The following is a 16,061-nucleotide window of genomic DNA, read 5'->3' as shown; positions in this document are numbered from 1 at the left end:
AAAACCTAACCTGAGTTACACTAACACCTAATCTTACACTACAATTAAAATAATTACCTAAATTAAATACAATTAACTAAATTAGGGAAAAAACCCACTAAATTACACAAAATAAAAAAAGAAATTATCAGATATTTAAACTAATTACACCTAATCTAATAGCCCTATCAAAATAAAAAAGCCCCCCAAAATAAAAAAAAACCCTAGCCTAAACTAAACTGTCAATAGCCCTTAAAAGGGCCTTTTGTGGGGCATTGTCCCAAAGAAATCAGCTCTTTTACCTGTAAAAAAAATACAAACAACCCCTCAACAGTAAAACCCACCACCCACACAACCAACCCCCCAAATAAAATCCTAACTAAAAAACCTAAGCTCCCCATTGCCCTGAAAAGTGCATTTAGCTCTTTTTCAGTGCCCAAACCCTAACCTAAAAATAAAACCCACCCAATAAATCCTTAAAAAAACCCTAAAATTAACCCCCGAAGATCCACTTACAGTTTTTGAAGACCCGACATCCATCCTCAACGAAGCCGGCAGAAGTCCTCAACGAAGCGGCAGAAGTTTTCATCCAACCGGGCAGAAGTCTTCATCCAACCGGGCAGCAGTCTTCATCCAGATGGCATCTTCTATCTTCATCCATCCGGCGTGGAGCGGGTCCATCTTCAAGACATCCGTTGTGGAGCATCCTCTTTTTACGACGACTCTTCCAGAATAAAGGTTCCTTTAAATGACGTCATCCAAGATGGCGTCCCTTGAATTCCAATTGGCTGATAGAATTCTATCAGCCAATCGGAATTAAAGGTGAAAAAATCCTATTGGCTGATCTAATCAGCCAATAGGATTAAGCTCGCATTCTATTGGCTGTTCCAATCAGCGATTAGAATGCAAGCTCAATCCTATTGGCTGATTGGATCAGCCAATAGGATTTTTTCACCTTTAATTCCGATTGGCTGATAGAATTCTATCAGCCAATCGGAATTCAAGGGACGCCATCTTGGATGACGTCATTTAAAGGAACCTTCATTCTGGAAGAGTCGTCGTAAGAAGAGGATGCTCCGCGCCGGATGTCTTGAAGATGGACCCGATCCGCGCCGGATGGATGAAGATAGAAGATGCCGTCTGGATGAAGACTTCTGCCCGGTTGGATGAAGACTTCTGCCACTTCGTTGAGGACTTCTGCCGGCTTCGTTGAGGATGGATGTCGGGTCTTCAAAAACTGTAAGTGGATCTTCGGGGGTTAGTGTTAGGTTTTTTTAAGAGTTAATTGAGTGGGTTTTATTTTTAGGTTAGGGTTTGGGCACTGAAAAAGAGCTAAATGCCCTTTTAAGGGCAATGCCCATACAAATGCCCTTTTCAGGGCAAATGGGGAGCTTAGGTTTTTTTTTGTGTAAGGCAGGTTAGGTTTTATTTTACAGGTAAATTTGTATTTATTTTAGCAAATTAGTTAGTAATTAGTTAATAACTATTTAGTAACTATTCTACCTAGTTAAAATAAATACAAACTTGTCTGTGAAATAAAAATAAAACCTAAGGTAGATACAATGTAACTATTAGTTATTGTAGCTAGCTTAGGGTTTATTTTACAGGTAAGTATTTTGTTTTAAATATGAATTATTTAGGTAATGATAGTAGGTTTTATTTCGATTTATTTTAATTATATTTAAGTTAGGGGGTGTTAGGGTTAAGGTTAGACTTAGGTTTAGGGGTTAATAAATTTAGTATAGTGGCGGCGACGTTGGGGGCGGCAGATTAGGGGTTAATAAATGTAGGTAGGTGACGGCGATGTTAGGGCGGCAGATTAGGGGTTAATAATATTTACCTAGTGTTTGTGATGCGGGAGTGTGGCGGTTTAGGGGTTAATATATTTATTATAGTGGCGGCGATGTCCGGAGCGGCAGATTAGGGGTTAATAAGTATAATGTAGATGTCGGCGATGTCGGGGGCGGCAGATTAGGGGTTAATAAGTGTAAGATTAGGGGTGTTTAGACTCGGGGTTCATATTATCATTATCATATTATTTTTGCAGGTGTTAGACTTTTTTTCAGCCGGCTCTCCTCATTGATGTCTATGGGGAAATCGTGCATGAGCACGTAAAACTAGCTGGTATTGGAGTGCGGTATGGAGCTCAATTTTGCTTTACGCTCACTTCTTGCCTGATAACGCCGGGTTTTTGTAAACCTGTAATACCAGCACTGTAGGGAAGTGAGCGGTGCAATAACTTGCAAGTTATTACCGAGCAGCTCTTACCGCAAAACTCATAATCTAGCCGAAAGTTATTAATTAATAAATAAAAGTTACCAATTCATAATGGCACAATTATATTTGTATAACATGAAGTGATTGTTTACAACATGTAGTCTTACCATGAACATTAAGGTTAAATAACTTCTGTACACTCCCAGCTGAATTGTCAGCAATACAGATATATCGTCCGGTGTCCATTAACTCAGCATCTAATATCTAGTAAAATAAATGTGAAGAAGAGAGATTTGAACTTGTAGAGTTTTGCACATGTCTATGTATTGAAAGACCGATAATTGATTAATTAAACGGAAACATCTTCAGATTTGTTTCCCTTTAACTCAGTCTAGACTTGAGCAGCAACATATCAAATTCATTGTAATATGACTAATATGACCTTTGAGATAAAAAGCAGCACAACATTATAAAATTAAAATGTATTTATGTTTTCTTATTGCGCTGTTGCCTGTATATATCTATGGAGTCAATCACATCCCTTTAACAAAACACCAGATGTAAATAACATATTTGTACAGTGCTGAGCTTTCCCTTTATAAATCAAATTACCTTCAGTGATTGCCCATTGGATAAAATCTTAAATCGCTTCCCTTCCATGATATTCCGTCCATTTTTTTGCCATGAAATTTTAGGAACAGGATCACCATTTACTGTGCAGTTGATGATTATTGTTCCATTTACCAAAGCTGTGATTTCTTTAGATAAATTGTCTTCTGTGTCTTCAAAAGCAGGCGGCACTACAGAGCAAACAAACAAAAAATATATAATATCCCATTTATTTTACCAGTAATCCTGGGTTTACTAAAACAACTTATTTTAAGCTTGTGAAGATTTGTCCCTGACCAGGAATAGACCTTCTGAAGTTAACAGTTATAAGGAAATTATTCTCAATTTACCAGTTGTGCACAAACATACATTTAATAAAAATTTAAACAACTTTATATTTCATGCAAAACAATATTTTGATATGTTTAAGGGACATGGTACTCAAATGTAGAATCACATGAAAGTAATGCAGAATATCTGTAAAAAGCTGACTAAAAAATATCACTCACCTCTATATAAAAAAAAAAATGACGTAAGAATTTCATAAGTAGCTGCACCCCACTGTAAAGGGTCTTTAAGTATCCAATCAGGATGTTTGTCCTGGGACCTGCAGTCATGTTATTTCCCTCCTCCATTTAAATAAGTTTACCATGAAATCTGTTGAGATTTTGGTGAAATCCCTTGAGTTCACATTAAAGCATAGCACGAGTTCCGCACTAATGAAGCTGTTTGGTTAATTTTGTTTTTTCACTATGCAGATGCCAGGTAAAATAGAAGCTCTGAATCACAGAGGACATTTTAAAGTAAAATATCTTTCTTTTTACATAGAGATGTTCATGTGATATTTTCAGCTATGCTGCATCACTTTCAAGGGATTTAGCATTTGGGTATTATATGCCTTTAAGTGAAGCTGAAATGTTTTAGGAACCGCTTCAGTGTCATAGATCAGTAAGCTATAGATAGATGCTTTTGTGATCATTTAGATCATTTCTGTCTATTCCAGAATCCAACAGACAGATGTGTGTGAGTCTGCAATATTTGTTTTCACAAAGATGTAACGTGAGCTTACAAAGTATTCGGACATTATAGCGCATGGAATCTTCTCCGGCCTCGTTAATAGCCACACAGGTGTATGTTCCAGCATCATCTTCCTGCGCTCTTCCAATCTGCAGAATGTGTCCTCCTGTGAATATTGTAAGTATTTATTTGGAGACAATGTTGTGTGTATGTAAGGGAGAAACTGGGTATACTTATTGACAGATAATAATAAAAGGGACAGAATAGTACATTTTATTCTTGCACTTATGCCCACTGTAACTATGTGTTTAACCCATTCAAAATGGCTAAGCTTCTGCTGAATGAGTCATTGGTCATGCAATGAACTGCTACTCTTGACCAGGACATTTCCTAGGCAAAACTTTAGCTATATATTTACCCCCTTTATAATAAGAATTGTTACATACTGTTTACTAAATAATGGACATTTAAAATTCAGACTTGTAAATCAATCCCCCTTTGAGGAAATAGTGTGATAGCTATGAAATGTGTAAGGGAGGTGACTGGTTTGTCGTTTGTCCTGGCTATATATGGAGACACCACTCCACCAGCAGTGAATAAAGCTCCACGGTCCATCTGTTACTACGCAAGATGAGTTTTCCAAAAGGTGTGGGTGTTACCCTCTTCACGTAGCACAACTTGTTATATTTTGTAAGAGTAAATATACTGAAAGGTGGGGTGCTGATCAGGTATATGAACGTGATTTACTCCGCCGGATCAGTATAGTTTTCAATACCAAAACACTCATTTGGTATGTGGAGCCTACACGTGTTTTCTATGTTATGTGTATACGTTTTATTAGGAACTTTGTAGATTCATTTTGTATTGTTGTTTGAGGAGCAGTTGGACAGCAGCTTAAAGCTAAATAAAGTTAAAATAGTAGCTAGTTATAGTGCTAAAAGCCAGCAGTAGCACAGAAAATCTATTTTATTTTTAATGGGGTCAGGATTGACAAAAAACAAAAGTGAAGCTTACAGACTACTGTTGACACCATAATCATTTAACAGAGAATGGCATTATTAGATAGTGTAAATTTGATTGCTTTGTTTTTTTAAAGTCTTTCCCACCAATATAGTATACATTTAACATTTTTGAAGCCTTCCCGCATTTAGGGTAAAAAAAATTTAACCACACAAACAAATTAACTAAATTGTTTCCTGGCATGTATTTGGTTAATTCATTTTTGGCTAGATTACAAGTGCTGCGGTACGGCTATACCGCTGAAAAATTGGCCATTGCGTGTGGAATGGCCAGTAAAGCATATTAGTTATACCGCAAGCATTTTAGCCTGTAATGCAATGTCCATTTCACACTCAAAAAAATTCTGTTTGAGTGCGGGATTGTCCATAACGCCGTATTACAGTTTGTGCGGTCCGGAGCGTCCTCTTCATGCGATCACTGCCGTACACTGAAGTTGAATACCCGTTTCAAAATGGCGTACCTTGCATTCATATTGGCTGATTTGATTCTTCAAATTCAAAACAGCCAATAGGATGAGACCTACTGTGTAGCTTAGGTTTTTTTTTAGACTTAGGTTTTTTATTTTGGGGGTTGGTTGGGTGGTGGGTTTTACTGTTGGGGGGACTTTGTATTTTTTTTTCTAGGTAAAAGAGCTGTTAACCTTAGGGCATTTTATGGGATATTGGTAGTTTATTGTAGGTTAGGGGGTCTTTTTATTTTGGGGGGGGGCTTTTTTATTTTTATTGGGCTATTAGTTTAGGTGTAATTGTTTTATGTTTGATAATTTCATTTATTATTTTTTGTAATCTTAGAGTTTTTTATTTTTCATAATTTTAGTGTTTATTATTTTTTTGTAATCTTAGATTTTTTTAATTTTTTCGTAGTATTAATTTTTTTTAAATTTATAATTTAGGTTTCTAATTTTTTCGTAGTGTTAGGTTTTTTTAATTGGTAGTTTTCTAAATTTCATTAGAATAGTTATGTTAGGTTAATTTATAGTTTAAACTTAGTTTTTTTTTATTTCACAGGTAAGTTTTTATTTTTTTAAAGATAGTTATATTGTAATTTTAATTTAAAGTTAGGGAGGTGTTAGTTTTAGGGGTTAATAGTTTAATTTAGTGTTTTGCGATATGGGGAGTAGCGATTTAGGGGTTAATAAATTTAGTCTAGTAGTTACGATGTGGGAGGCCGGCGGTTTAGGGGTTAATCGGTTTAGTTTAGTAGTTACGATGTTGGGTGCTAGTGGTTTAGGGGTTAATAGGTTTATTTAGCGTTGGTGATGTCTGGAAGCGGCGGATTAGGGGTTAATAATTTTATTTAAAGTTTTTTAAAGTCTTTCCCACCAATATAGTATACATTTAACATTTTTGAAGCCTTCCCGCATTTAGGGTAAAAAAAATTTAACCACGCAAACAAATTAACTAAATTGTTTCCTGGCATGTATTTGGTTAATTAATTTTTGGCTAGATTACAAGTGCTGCGGTACGGCTATACCGTTGAAAAATTGGCCATTGCGTGTGGAATGGCCAGTAAAGCAAATTAGTTATACCGCAAGCATTTTAGCCTGTAATGCAACGTCCATTTCACACTCGAAAAAATTATGTTTGAGTGCGGGATTGTCCATAACGCCGTATTACAGTTTGTGCGGTCCGGAGCGTCCTCTTCATGTGATCACTGCTGTACACTGACGTTGAATACCCGTTTCAAAATGGCGTACCTTGCATTCATATTGGCTGATTTGATTCTTCAAATTCAAAACAGCCAATAGGATGAGACCTACTGGGTAGCTTAGGTTTTGTTTTAGACTTAGGTTTTTTATTTTGGGGGTTGGTTGGGTGGTGGGTTTTACTGTTGGGGGGGACTTTGTATTTTTTTTTCTAGGTAAAAGAGCTGTTAACCTTAGGGCATTTTATGGGATATGGGTAGTTTATTGTAGGTTAGGGGGTCTTTTTATTTTGGGGGGGGGGGGCTTTTTTATTTTTATTGGGCTATTAGTTTAGGTGTAATTGTTTTTATGTTTGATAATTTCATTTATTATTTTTTGTAATCTTAGAGTTTTTTATTTTTCGTGATTTTAGTGTTTATTATTTTTTGTAATCTTAGATTTTTTTAATTTTTTCGTAGTATTAGTTTTTTTTTAAATTTATAATTTAGGTTTCTAATTTTTTCGTAGTATTAGGTTTTTTTAATTGGTAGTTTTTTAAATTTCATTAGAATAGTTATGTTAGGTTAATTTATAGTTTAAACTTAGTTTTTTTTTATTTCACAGGTAAGTTTTTATTTATTTAAAGATAGTTATATTGTAATTTTAATTTAAAGTTAGGGAGGTGTTAGTTTTAGGGGTTAATAGTTTAATTTAGTGTTTTGCGATATGGGGAGTAGCGATTTAGGGGTTAATAAATTTAGTCTAGTAGTTACGATGTGGGAGGCCGGCGGTTTAGGGGTTAATCGGTTTAGTTTAGTAGTTACGATGTTGGGTGCTAGTGGTTTAGGGGTTAATAGGTTTATTTAGCGTTGGTGATCTGGAAGCGGCGGATTAGGGGTTAATAATTTTATTTACTGTCGACAATGTCGGGGGCGGAGGATTAGGGGTATTTAGACTAGGGGTTTATGTTAGGGTGTTAGGTTTAAACGTAACTTTCTTTCCCGCATATACATCAATGGGGAGGCGTTACGGCGATCGCCATTTAATTTTTTTTATAAAACTATCTCCCCATTGATGTCTATGGGGGAAAGCGTGCATGAGCACGTAGACTCAGCCCTTGGCTTTTGTGCGGAATGAAGCTTAACGTACCATAACGCAGAGCACAAGGAGGCTTTTCAGTAACTCATAATGGCTGCGCTATGGAACGTGCAATAACGCAAATATTTCTGCCTTATTTTCACACCCTGTTTAGCGCAAAACGCGTAATCTAGGTGTTAGTTTATTAAAGTGCTGCTCGTTTATCGTATTTGGATGAATATAACATGTGGAAAAATGTGTAGGTTTTTACATTAATCTGAAAATGATTACTTGTTTTTTACAATTAGACCTCTTAATTTTTTAATACTATTTAGTGTAAGTATAAAAGACTGAACTTAGTACAGATAAGACTCCAATTTAATATAAATAGTATTTTAGCAGGTCATTCTATGTAGTCATGTAGACAATGACTTCATGATGTTGTATAAAGTCTTATCTACGGGATGATGTATAGGAGTTAGGCTAAGAATTAATATATTTTATAAAAGGGGAAATTAGTCATACACACCTGGTAATATAAACGCATTATCATTGGATGTCAGAAGGCTGCCATCTTTATACCATGTGATGGTTGGAGGTGGGACAGCATTAGTTTCACAGTACAGAGAAATTGGGTTGTTGACAATGACGTCCTTGTTATCTCCATCTGCTCCAACTCCAGCAGCCAATACCCCAGATAACTTTGGGAAGGTTGGGGGTACTACAGTAGGTAGAAATAAAGATACTGTGAGCTATGACAACATCTTGGGGAGTGCTAGAGTCCTATCACAGCTAATCACATAATCCCAAAGGCTTTGAAACATTTTCTGACCTTGTATGATAACATCAAAATCCATTTCATCCTCTCCAGCAACATTTGATGCCACACAGGTATAACGACCAGTATCAGACAGCAGGGCATGCTCGGCACGGAGTGTATTTCCACTGATTAATATCTGATGGTTATCTATGTCAAGAAGCTGTGAAAAGAGAAAATAGTTCTAGATGAAAACTTAAAGAATTTCACACATCATAACAAGAATGGGCTGGCTCCTAGGCTTTCATTTCTGCTTTTTCAAATAAAGATAACATGAGAAGAAAGAAAAATTGATAATAGGAGTAAATTAGAAATTTGCTGAAAATTGCTGCTCTATCTGAATCATGAAAGAAATTTTGGGCTAAATATCCCTTTAAACTTAACTGGTTGAGTTATTAAACTCTTCATATTAAATACATTGATATTGTGCTTATGTACTAAAGATAAACTGTATATAGTCAGCAATAGTGGAGCATTCCCTCTAAGGCCAGTTTTGTGAGCGGCATAGAAGTGAAACAGTTAATAAGGGAACCACACCTTGCAGTCTGCATTGTGTAGCATTTGCTCTAATTAACTGTTTCACTGCCTGGGTCACTCACAAAACTAGCATTAGAGGTGACACTGGTGCCAACTGACACACAAGTGATACAATTAAAGATATCAAAAGACTATCAGTAGCTCAGTGACAAATGCCACAGACATCTATATCATCCTCACTGCTTGTCAGTATCCATGTGTGCTTGTATGGTTCATACTATCCTTACAGATTGTGATATAAATAAAATACAAATATTAATGGCAGAGCAGAACCAGAACGCCAAACTTATCTGTATCTTATTCCTGTCTAAAAGAAGACATCATAAATCCTTATGTAGCGCTGCGGAATCTGTTGGCGCTCTACAAATAACCGATAATAATAATAATGTCAGCCTTAAAGATATTCTTCATTCCTTCACTGTATTTGACTAACTAGCCTGATGGAAAAATGTTACAGTTATTCCCAGAGGTGTCCACAGAGATTTTTATGAGGGGGCAGTAAAATAAAAATGCTCCGTGTTAATATGTGCGGCACAAGGTGGTGCTTATGTTTAGATATGGGAAGCAAAACTCCAGGGGGAATTTGCCCTCCAGACACCCAAAGCCTAAACCGAGTCTCAGAAGAATGATAAACAAATATTTTTTGTTGTATTCCTCAGTTTATAAAAATGCCACAGCGACATACTCATTCCTTACTTAAGGCTGTGATAGTTATCTTAAAAACAATATACATTAGCAAACTATTGATTATTGTATATATTGTCAGGTTATACAGATGAAGCTCGGCTACTGCGAGCTACGTAGAACAGCGTCTAACACATTTGAATAGCAATAACAGTAACAGCAAAGTGAACATAGAATCCTTTCTGAAGCAACTGCTTTTTTATGTGATTTTTTCATCATAATAAGAGGTGTTTGCTGGAAGATAAAATATAAAAAACTGGACTTTGGTGTCTTTGTTGTTAGTATTTAGGTAAGCCAAATGGGTCTGCTGTCTAATTTTCTCAACAACGCTTGCTATTATTTTACCATGATGGATACTTTTTTTAAAGGTATTTTTTTTTTGCAGCTGCACAGTCATTTCTGCCTGATAAATTATTACCATTTGCTCTGCTATGTATAATTGCTTCCTTCTGCTTGCTGAGTATTAAATAGTTTTGATTTACTGCTGTACAGATATTTATTTGGGTCTTCAATGTCATTTACTTACTTTGTATATTTTAAGAAATTGCTATTTTACTCAAATGTTAATCTTATAAGAAATGTAGTTTCTGTTTGAGCAATGAAAACATTTGCAATAGTTTCTTCATACTGTTTTTTTAAGGTGAGTTTTTGATGGTTGGATTTTTATATTGTTTTATTTAATACAGTTTTATTTATTTTTTTAAAATTTATTGTTTGAGCTCAAATGCTATTTTCCTTAACTAAAATGTAATGAGTAAATCTCTTGTTCTCTTACATTGTCATATATTTCAAGATTTGTGTATTTTTCCCCCCTAAATTGTATCTATTAAACTATATATTATGGGCCCCATGCACAAAAGGGCAAAAGAAAGATAAGGCTCTTGTGAGAGCAGGGCCTGTCAATCACCTGAATGATTGTGTTTGGGGTGTTTTCTGTTCGCAGCTATAGAGGTAGCAGAGAGGGTACAAAGCAGTGGTCTGATGACATTGCACAAAACAGGGTCACATTCGCTGCTTTGTACATTGAGGCAATTATGTCATAACTGTAGATATCAAGAAAAGGTTGAAAAGCGCTGATTGTTATGGCAGAGTTAAAGGTTTCAAGAACAAGTGGAGTATCTGTAGCTTCAGAAAATATTTTTTCACATAAACAGTTGCACAAAATTCACAGTTTTGGAAGGATTTAGAGACTATCGGTTTATAAGTAGAGTATGTATGCTTTCATATAACATTAGCCTGCATGTAAAGTGTAATTATTTGCAAAATATGAAACCAGATACTGTATAGTCTTTGTAGATTAATTGAATTCAAAATGGTAAAAAAAATATTTAAAAAAATCTCCAATTACATTGCAGTAATTATAGCTTTGTAAAATTGAACTGGCCCACAAAACAATCTTAATTCAGCTAATATCAAGATGGAGGTACGTTTGTGTACTAGAACTGTTTGCCATGGTGAAATATGGTACTTAGTCCTTCTTAAGTGCTGTCCTTTAAAAAATGATGGACCACATTACAAGTGGCTCACTATTTAGCACTTTCGATCAAGTGCAAACACCAGCAGACATTAACTTTTAATGCATGTGGATGCGGGTTAGCGTGCGTATTACAAGTTGAAAGATTATGGTTTGCGTGCGAGTGAAACCCAACGTGTGCTAACTTCAGGATTTCGGATATCGTTACTGAGCTAACTTCTCCTCCTCTAGACTTTAATGCAGTGCACTGCTGAAAATATGCGTTAGACCAACTGCACTTAACTCAACATGAGTAATTTATATTTTACATTCCAATGTTCTTCACATTAAAGAAAATGTTTAATGATGAGGTTGACAAGTGATATATAACCTTACTCGCTTATGGAATATATTATAATAGGCATAAATGGGTTAATAGTCCATAATATTTGACAGCACTAATGTGATCGCACCACTAAATATTGGTTACAAATGGAAAACTCATCATATATTAACTATTTATGATTTATTTAATAAAATCCGCCTTCAATTTCCTTAATTCCTGGGAAGAGCACTGGACATATAACAAGTCACTACTTTCAAGGATTAAGGTCAGCTGCCACCTATTTTTAGTCACAAGGTATGAGGACCCTGAGTCCTAATACATCACGAGATTTATTAGATTTTAACATGTAACGTACCTCTCCATCCTTGTACCATGTGACTGAGGCCGCAGGAAATGCCGTCACATGACATTCTAGAGTAAAACTTGTGCTCTCTCTTGCTTTAACCTCCTTGGATATCCCACCGGTGAGGTCATCTTTCTTGATCCTTGGTGGCACTGAAAAAATGAAGAGAAATAAGAGAGATTGTGATGAATGACACAGGAAGACCTGATTACAATCAATCCATATACAAATAATGTTCACACAATAAATAATTGCAAACGTTGTGTTTTCAAATTGATTGTTTCTGGTGGTTAAGCAACAATAAATGTATTAAAAGCTTTTACAGTGCATTAAGCATATGTACCTATACCAGCAATGCCAAACCTATGGCACGCAGAGGCCTCTTTGGTAGCATGCGAGCCATAAGCAGGGTCTTAAAAAATTATTTATTTTATTTATTTACTTTTTTTAAATTAATTAAACTTTACTAAAAGCCTGGAACATTTGAAAGAGCACTCTGAGCGGAAGGGAGGAGCACCCGCCCGAAGCTACACATGCTGATTATTATGTGTATTTATGTTTGATCTACTATGTGTATGTTCATATGTGTGTGTGTAAGTGCATGTGTGTGCGCGCATGTGTGTGTGAGCATTTGCATATGTGTGTTTATGTGTGAGTGAGTATTTGCATATGTGTGTTTATGTGTATGTGCGTGTAAGTGCATATGTGTATTTATGTGTATGTGCGTGTAAGTGCATATGTGTGTTTATGTGTATGTGCGTGTAAGTGCATATGTGTGTTTATGTGTATGTGCGTGTAAGTGCATATGTGTATTTATGTGTATGTGCGTGTAAGTGCATATGTGTGTTTATGTGTATGTGCGTATAAGTGCATATGTGTGTTTATGTGTATGTGCGTGTAAGTGCATATGTGTGTTTATGTGTATGTGCGTGTAAGTTCATACGTGTGTTTATGTGTGTGTGTATGTGCTTGTGTGTGTGCGCATGTGTGTGTGAGTATTTACATGTGTGTGTGTATGTGCCTATGTGTGAGTATATGTGTATGTGCATATGTGTGTGTATTTGCTTATGTGTGTGTATGTGCATATGTTTGTGTGTCCATGTGTGTATATGCATATGTGTGTATGTGCTTATGTGTGTGTGTTCATGTGTGTGTATGTGTATATGTGTATGTGCATGTGTATGTGCTTGTGTGTGTGTGTGACTGTGTGTGTATATGTGTGTATGTGCATATGTGTATGTGCGTGTGTGTATATGTGTGTGTGCATATATGTGCTGTGTGTGTGTATGTCAGTGTATGTGTATGTGTACGTGTAAGTGTGTGTGTACGTGTAAGTGTGTATATATATATATATATATGTATGTGTGCGCGCGTGTGTGTATATGTGTGTGTGTGCGTGTAAATGTATGTGTGTGTGTATGTGTGTGTGTATATACAGTATGTGTGTCTCTATGTATAAACCTCAGTATTTAACTGCAGTGTTGGCACTTTGAGATAAATATGTTGATTTCATGTTGCAGTTTGGGCACTCAGGCTCAAAAAGGTTCGTCCTCACTGACCTATTCCATGTGCACCCAGCATTAATGCGTATTTATCAACAGCGCTTGAATGCAGGTTCACAAGGTATATATGCCCCTCCACAGAAAAACGTTTTACTAGAAGCACGTGTTAATATATGTGTATTGCACAAAATGCTCCTATACAAAATTGAAATTAGTTTATTTTACTATTAGACATTTTAATTTTAGCAGATTTCACGTTTAAAATCTCTTTAGGGAACTGTAATTGGTGCTGTTCATTGTGACACTTCCCCCAGGGGATCATTTACTTGGCACTTACCCTGGCACATATAGCTGAGGCCTGTAATCATTCCCATTCCCTGTGGCACACTTAATTAATGAGCCACTCTGTGTATGATATGTATTGACTAGTTATCTTGTCTGAATTTAAATCAAGGCATTAATAATACAGAGGGCATGCTCTGCAGTAATCATTGCCTTAGATACAAGTGCACCAACCTATAATAAAAGAACTTAAGGCTAGATTACGAGTTTTGAGCGCTATAGGGAAAGTAAAGAACACAACAAAAGTTGCGTTATTTTACCCCCTATAGAGCAGCCAGTACAAGTTTTAAAAAACCCAGCTTGTGCAGGCGATATGGTTGTGTTGAGCTCCATACTGCACCAAAATACAAGCACTGCTTTGACGTGCTCGTGCACGCTTTCCCCATGGCCATCAATGGGGAGGAGGTGTCAGAAAAAGGCCAAACACCTGGGATCCCGGAAAGAAAAGCTCTGTAACACAGCCCCATTGATGTCTATGGGGAAAGAAAACTAACGTTTAAACCTAACACCCTATCATAAACCCGAGTCTAAACACCCCTAATCTGCCGCCCTCAACATCGCTGCCACCTACATAATGTTATTAACCCCTAATCTGCCGTCCCCAACATCGCCACCACCTAAATAAATCTATTAACCCCTAATCTGCCACTCACGATATTGCCGCCACTGTACTAAAGTTATTATCCCCTATTCCGCCACACCCCAACCTCGCCGCCACTATATTAAACTTACTAACCCCTATTCCGCCACTCCCCGACATCGCCGCAACTAAATAAAGTTATTAACCCCTAAACCTCTGGCCTCCCACATCACTACCTCTAAATAAATCTATTAACCCCCTAAACCGTCAGCCCCATATCACAAAAATCTAAATTAAACTATTAACCCCTAAAGCTAACCCTAACGTAACCCTAACCCTAACGTAACCCTAACCCTAACATAACCCTAACACTAACGTAACCCTGACACCCCCTAACCTTAACATAATTAAACTAGGGCTAAACTAAAGTTACAATTATTAACTAAATAATACCTTTTTAAAACTAAATACAAACTTACCTGTGAAATAAAATCTAAGCTACCTACAATATAACTAATAGTTATATTGTAGCTAGCTTTGGTTTTATTTTTATTTCACAGGTAAGTTTGTATTTATTTTAACTAGGTAGACTAGTTATTAAATAGTTATTAACTATTTACTAACTACCTAGTTAAAATAAATACAAACTTACCTGTGGAATAAAACCTAACCTGTCTTACACTAAAATCTAAAATTACGAAATTAAATTATCCAAAATAAAAAAGAATTAATTTAGTGTTTGTTATTTTTTGCAACTTAGTATTTTTTTGTTTTTGCAATTAGATATTTTGTAATTTTTAAAGTAGTAATAGGATTTTTTAATGTGTAGTTTAGTTAGGGGTTAATAACTTTAGCATAGTGGTGACGATGTCGGGGAGTGGGGCGGAATAGGGGTTTATACATTTTATTAGTGGCGGCGATATCGGGAGCGGCAGATTAGGGGTTAATAGGTAGTTTATGGGGTTAATAGGTAGTTTATGGGTGTTTAGTGTACTTTTTAACACTTTAGTTATGAGTTTTATGTTACAGCTTTGTAGCGTAAAACCCATAACTACTGACTTTAGATGGCGGTACGGATCTTGCCGTTTTAGGCTGTAACGCAGGTTTTTTAGCCAGAACGCAATACTCGTAATGGCAGCGCTATGGGAATCCTATTAAAAAACGTCATTTTTAAGATTGCGGTACTGATGTTGCGTCACAGGATAAAAGGCTTGCGGGACAGCTATACCTACAAGACTCGTAATGGCTGCGTTAGGAAAAATGATGCGTTATGAGCCACAACGCTGCTATTTGACTCATAACGCTCAACTCGTAATCTAGCTGTTAGTGAATACATTTGGACATACCATAAACATTAAGGTTGTATTCATGCACACTCTCTCCAGCCTCATTGGAAGCGATGCAGCTGTATCTGCCGGCATTGTCTTCTTCAGCCTTAAGGATTTGTAGTGTTCGACCTCCTATAATTAGAAAACACATAAATATAATAACGTCAGTATTTTTAGCAGACATTTCACTGGTTTGGTACTAAGTTTGTATTTTAAGATTTAAAACATGAGGTGCGGGAGCAATTCTGATAGAGTAAGCACATAGATAGAGCTATGCAGTTTATTGTGATGTATAAAAACAACCCTCAAAATAAAAACAGACTAGGATTATTGTTTTCCTAAAGCATTGGACACTTATCCAATCAATGCAGGAATTTCAGTGGAAATATGAACTCATCCTTGCATCTAATTTGATTATTTTTATATTTATGCCATAATTTTAGGCTCAACCAGAAGAGACATGGGGGCCGAATTATCATGGCCCGAATGGGGCCAAATACCCCTGTTTCCGTGCGAACCTTTAGGCTCACCGTAAACAAGAGTTAAGTAGCAGGGGTCTTCTGAGGCGGCGGACATCAATCCGCCC

The 16,061-nt window shown here is 36.3% G+C and overlaps 1 protein-coding gene across 1 annotated transcript in view; it reads right to left on the bottom strand.

The window, feature by feature from the left end:
- Positions 1-16,061, bottom strand: part of HMCN1 (hemicentin 1) — a 297,578-nt gene that overhangs the window by 93,154 nt on the left and 188,363 nt on the right. The window contains exons 51-57 of the mRNA XM_053693857.1: positions 15,494-15,607; positions 11,736-11,875; positions 8,376-8,523; positions 8,073-8,264; positions 3,875-3,988; positions 2,809-2,996; positions 2,364-2,460 (exon numbers count right to left, since the gene is read on the bottom strand). Coding sequence (XP_053549832.1) covers positions 2,364-2,460; positions 2,809-2,996; positions 3,875-3,988; positions 8,073-8,264; positions 8,376-8,523; positions 11,736-11,875; positions 15,494-15,607 — 993 coding nt within the window. The remainder of the gene's footprint in view (positions 1-2,363; positions 2,461-2,808; positions 2,997-3,874; positions 3,989-8,072; positions 8,265-8,375; positions 8,524-11,735; positions 11,876-15,493; positions 15,608-16,061) is intronic.

The sequence above is a fragment of the Bombina bombina genome, chromosome 10 (assembly GCF_027579735.1).
Source record: "Bombina bombina isolate aBomBom1 chromosome 10, aBomBom1.pri, whole genome shotgun sequence".
Classification (NCBI taxonomy): Eukaryota; Metazoa; Chordata; class Amphibia; order Anura; family Bombinatoridae; genus Bombina; species Bombina bombina.
Note: the sequence above shows the minus strand (reverse complement) of the source record. Positions and strands in the feature narration are given on the sequence as shown.